This window comes from Ornithodoros turicata, chromosome 10 (assembly GCF_037126465.1).
Source record: "Ornithodoros turicata isolate Travis chromosome 10, ASM3712646v1, whole genome shotgun sequence".
Lineage (NCBI taxonomy): Eukaryota > Metazoa > Arthropoda > Arachnida > Ixodida > Argasidae > Ornithodoros > Ornithodoros turicata.
The window spans coordinates 1,447,549-1,452,999 of NC_088210.1; the positions used below are offsets into that span (position 1 = coordinate 1,447,549).

The window sequence follows — 5,451 nt, forward strand, 5'->3', positions numbered from 1 at the left end:
ACCAGTTGGCGCACAATGGGGAGCACCAGTTGGGCGCACAATGGGGAGCACCAGTTGGGTGCACAATGGGGAGCACCAGTTGGACGCACAATGGGGAGCACCAGTTGGACGCACAATGGGGAGCACCAGTTCGACGCACAATGGGGAGCACCAATTGGTTTTCAGTGGGTCAGCCCAATAGGTGGCGAAAACACAACTGGTACCTGACCAATTGAGTCCAATAGGAAATTGTCCAATTGGACCCATTAGTTTTTTTCGACTGGGTGTATGCGGTCTAGCTTCAGTCTCCGTAAAAGGTACCCCTTCAGTGGTGCTACACTTCAAGCGTCTTACTTGCGTGCTTTCCGTTGCTACTGCCTGTTCGGTACAAAAAGGACACCCGCTCCTCGATTCCAGTGCCCATTGTCGTCTCAGATGATCAATGTGGATGAAACGCAACTGATGGTTAACCTTGATAAAAAACGTGGATTCGCTAACTTCCTGCACCACAACCGCTCTTTCCCATGGTACTGTTTCACTTCTAGTGGTCTTCACGTAAACGAAGTCGCCAACTACGAATACATGTTCTTTCCGTGACTTTGGTTCCGCTTGGCTACGTCGTGCTCTTGACGGTTTCTCATGTCTTGCCAAAAGCTCGGTTTCAAAAGTGACAGCTTTACTCGGGGCTGCCTTTTCAGAAACAGTTCCGCTGGCGTTCTTCCTCTTACTGAATTCGGCGTGTTTCTGTACGCGAGCAGGAAGACGGCGAGACGTCGATTCATGGTTCTCTGCTGGTCTAATATCTGTCATGCAGGAGCGCTTTCTCTGTCGTATGTAGTAGCCGTTCGGAAGCTGCATTTAATGGGGCGTGGTACGATGGTGTACTTGTGTGGCGTGTACCGTAGCAACCGATGAAGTTAGCAAATTATTGTGCGATAAACTGGAACCCATTATCACTGACGAGCTCTCCCGGAAATCCGAACACCGCGAAGATGGTTTATGCATCAATGGTCTGGACAGTTGTCGTCGTCCTTAGAGCCCTCACTTCCATTTCGAAGAAGAGTCAACCAGCACGAGGAGGTTAACCCCCCCCCCCCCCCGCATGGCAAAGTCGATGTAGACAATCTGCCTCACGTGACTGGGGTACGTACAAGGATGTAACTGTCCCGACGTCTTCGCGAATGCAACCGTTTGACAAACTTCACATCGACGAATGACCGCCTTGGTACCTTTGTCGATTGACGGCCACCGGGCGAAGGCCCTGGCTAGCGTCTTCATCCTCTGAATGCCGCGATGCTCTGCATGAAGAAATGAAAGGACTTGCTGTCGTAACCATCTGGAAAAACAACTCGTTGCCCCCCCCCCCCCCCCGTGAGACAGCCAGGCTGTGGACATTCATGCGGACATGAAATGGCTTAAGCTCCTCGCTCCACAGGCCAACGAGATAAGGTGAACTGTAACGCTGCTGCAATGACCTGTTCCCTTTTCGTCCAACTAGATAATTCATTCTCAGTCACTAGCGCTGATTCAAATATCGCCAGATATTCCCTGTTGTCTTCATCGTCTTTCGCGGGTAGCGGCAGCCTGGATAGTGTGCCCGCCACTTCCATGTTTTTCCCGTTTCTGTATCGCAGAGTGTATTGGTACGCTGCCAAAGCAATGGCACATCGTTGAACTCTCGCTGCCGCGAGTTTATCCGCCGCTAGGTTTCCCAGTAGTGGTTATGACCAGTATATAATGTGAATTTTCTTCCGTACAGACACCTGTGAAACCGCCTTAGCCAAAACGTGGTCGCCAAAGCGTCATTTTCGCCTTGAGTGTAGTTTCGCTCCGATGTACTGAGCGTTCGTGAAGCGAAGCCGATTGCCTTCTCGGCACCATCTGACACGACGTGAATAATTACCGCACCCAAGCCCTTAGGTTGAAAAATCACAACAGAGACCGATAGGCTTGTTGACATCGTGGTAGGTGTGGAAGACAGGACAGAGCGCCTTAGGTATAAACCCGTTTAATGGTAGAACAGTACGAGAAGAAGAGATCACGAGATGGAGCTAATCGTCGTCTTCGTAATAGGCAATGTGGCAGGTTTCTACAGCCTGCCCCCGGGCGAGGTGTCGTGGTGCCCTGAGGTCTCGAGCTTGTATATATGCTGGATGGCGCATCTTATGAGCTTTTGCTCAGGGGTCCGCAACAGGCACACTCTGACTCCACCGTCAGAGCCTGGAAGCGTACGTTCGACTAACCCCAATTTCCATACAAGTCTGTTGACGCCAGGTTCTTTGATGATGACCACATCCCCGACGTCAATGTTGCATTGACCTTTGGTCTTCGAGTGATGCGCGGAGCGGAGTTCTGTCGAGTACTCTCGCTGCCATCTTTCCCATACAGCGTCTATGTATTCGTCACGTCGTTTCCACATGGCGTGCATCGTCTTGTTCGACTGTGCAGCATCTTCCAGCACTTCTGTCGAAGGGGTTGAATTCGTTGCTGGTCTGGAGAGCAGTCGTATTCCGATGATCATAGAAGCTGGTGTGAGTGGGACGGGCTCGTCATCGTCGCTATACACGAATGTGAGGGGGCGAGAGTTAATCATTGCCTCCACCTCGGTTAAGAGGGTTCGCATTTCGGCAAAATCGATGAGTCTCCTTGAGAGGGTTTTCCGGATGGCGGTCTTCACTGAACGGATCAGCCTCTCATAAAACCCACCCCACCATGGGGCTCGTTCCACAATGAAGTGCCATTGGATGCCCCGTGCGGATGAATGGTCTTGAACGAGTGGATCTCTCAGGACATTGCGGATTTCGTGCAGTTCTTTCGCGGCAGTTTTGAACGTCTTCGCGTTGTCGCTGTACACGCTGCTGCATATGCCACGCCGAGAAGTGAACCTGCGGAATGCCTGGAGAAATTTTACAGCTGATGTGTCCTCGCAGAGTTCTATGTGTACTGCTCGGGTGACTGCGCATGTGGACAGGGCTATGTGTGCTTTGGTGAAGCACCTTCGATTTTGGCGCAAGTCTAGGCGCAAGTTTGGCGCAAGTGTCAAGGGGCCGGCGAAGTCTACCCCTATCATTTGGAACGGGTGACTTCTGGAGATTCGGTCGGCGGGTAGTTGTCCTTGGACTTCTGTGGAGGCTCGACTATTGTTCCTTCTGCAGGTGAAACAGCGTCCATGTATGTTTGACTCTTTGGCGAGCACGGATTATCCAGAACCCCTCTCGGAGCTGTACCAGAGTGTCACGGACGCCGGAATAGAATACAGGGTGATGCGCGTCGGTGATCAGGAGCGTTGCGGAATGGGAGTAGGACGGTATGATGGCCGGGTGTTGCTACGAGAAGGCCTGTTGGCTGGCATTGAAGCGCTCGCCTAGTCTTAGAATGCGGTTGCTGTCAATAAATGGTTGCAAGTCACTTATCTTCGATGTTTTGCGTAGTGGCTGGTCTGTAGACAGGCAGTCTAGCTCCTCGGGGAAGCTCGAGGCTTGTACGTACCGAATCCCGTAGCACTGAGCTTTTTCTAGTTATTCCGTGCTCAGTGGGCCGCGGTTGGTGTTGCGCCTCGCATTTTCGGTGAATCGAATCACCCAGGCGGTGACCCGGTGAAGCCGGTTTAGGTCGCTGAGGTTTTCGATGGGAATCAATGATTCCTGAGGTGCAAGCGTAGTGAGCACGGTTGGAGTGTCCGGGAAGGTGTCGGCTGACTGTGCTACGGTCAGTGCTGTGTTTTCGTGTGCCGGCCAGTCTTGCCAAGCTTGTTGTAGCCAGGATGGCCCTTCCCACCATAGCTTTGAGCTCATTAAATGCTGCGAGGTAATGCCTCTAATCAGCAGGTCTGCCGGGTTTGACGAAGATGGTATATACGACCAATTGTTCTGGCCCAAATTCTGCCGTATCTCTCGGACTCTGTCTTCGACAAATTGGCCTAGCTCAGTGGCGCTGCCACGAATCCATTGGAGCACGATGGTCGAGTCGGACCAGAAGTGGTTCGTCGTCGTAAGCTTGAAGTTCTACTGGAGGAACTTCGCGAGTCTGGAGGAGATAAGCACTCCTAGAAGCTCCAGACGCGCGAGTATCACGGTTTTGAGAGGAGGTAGCCGAGACTTTGAAGTCAGCAATGTGTGGTAACCATGCCTGTGTAGTTCACGATACGCATGGAGGCAACGGTTCCATAGGCAAGAGGACTTGCATCCGAGAAAAAGTGGAGCTCGGCGCAGTTTGTGATAGATGCGCCTGGCGTGTAGCAGCGTGTCAGTTGAATGCCGTTCAGACGTTGCAGGTCGGTGTGCCATGCCTGCCATTTCGTCAGTAGCTCTTCCGGTAAGTTGTCGTCCCATGCGAGGTGACGTTTCCAGGTTTCCTGGAGAAGAATTTTGCCGGTTACTGTGCACGGTAGGAGGGCACCTAGAGGGTCGTAGATTTCGGCTACAAGCGTTAGTGCCTTCCTTTTGGATGCCGGGTTCTGGTTGCACTCTTGCACCAGGGACTTAATCGGCAGTGACAATAAGTCCTTCTCTTGATCCTATGTCACTCCTAGTACTTTGGTAGTGCTGTTGATCCGGATGGCGTTCGGCTCGTTCTTGAAGATGTCACGGAGTTTCGCGCTGTTGGAACCCCATTTCTGCAAGGTCATGGATGCCTTGGCGAAGATGTCCTGAAGTTCTCGATACGCCTGACAGGCATCCTCTTCGTTAGGTGCACCCGTTATGACGTCATCTACAAAGATGGCGTCTGTTAGTTGCTCAAAGGCTGCGGGGTGTTCTTCCACAACACAACGGAGATGGTGACGTAATGTTGCTGCTAGGAGAAATCTGCTGGGAGCTATCCCGAATGTCACCCTTGTCATGCGCCATGTCTTGACTTCAGGCAATGGCTGATCCGATGTTGATGGTGTAGAGTACCATAGGAAGCGGTCTCGGTCTTCCTCGCGAATGGCGATTTGAAGCAAAAGCCTTTTGAACGTCGGTAACTAACGCAATAGGATGGAGGCGGAAGTTCAGGGGTAGGCTGAGTATGCTCGGGTTGAGGTTCGGTCCGGGATCGAAGTTGTCATTCAGCGATCGTGTGAAGTCGTCATACGAAGAGGCATCAATCACGATCCGGACCTTGGTTGTGTGGCGATTAGAAAGCGCCACGTATTACGGCGACAGAGGGCAGCCGTGCTCCGGGGGGCGTACCCCTGTCAGGGGATAAAAGCGGTGATCTGCTGGGAAAGAGGGTTGGTTTGCTGGATGCAAGCTGAAGAGGTAAAGTAAACCTGTATGTTGTCTGATTGAATCTGTTGGGCTGCTTGTTCCTTCGCACCCGGGACGGACGGGCTGACGGCCCGAGGTTGTGGGAACGTAGGCTTCCACAACTGGCGCCTAACGTTTGGGGTCCGAGCTCGTCTGTTCCGTGGCAGGGAACACGCGGCACGCGTCTTCCGTAGTTTATAGTAGTTGTTTGTAGTTCATTGCTGTTGTTTTTTGTGTGTGCGTT

The 5,451-nt window shown here is 52.3% G+C and overlaps 1 protein-coding gene across 1 annotated transcript; it reads right to left on the bottom strand.

The window, feature by feature from the left end:
* Positions 1–2,068: 2,068 nt before the first annotated feature.
* Positions 2,069–3,049, bottom strand: LOC135370460 (uncharacterized). The gene has a single exon (XM_064604205.1). The coding sequence runs from the start codon at positions 3,047–3,049 to the stop codon at positions 2,069–2,071; it is 981 nt and encodes a 326-aa protein (XP_064460275.1).
* Positions 3,050–5,451: the final 2,402 nt, after the last annotated feature.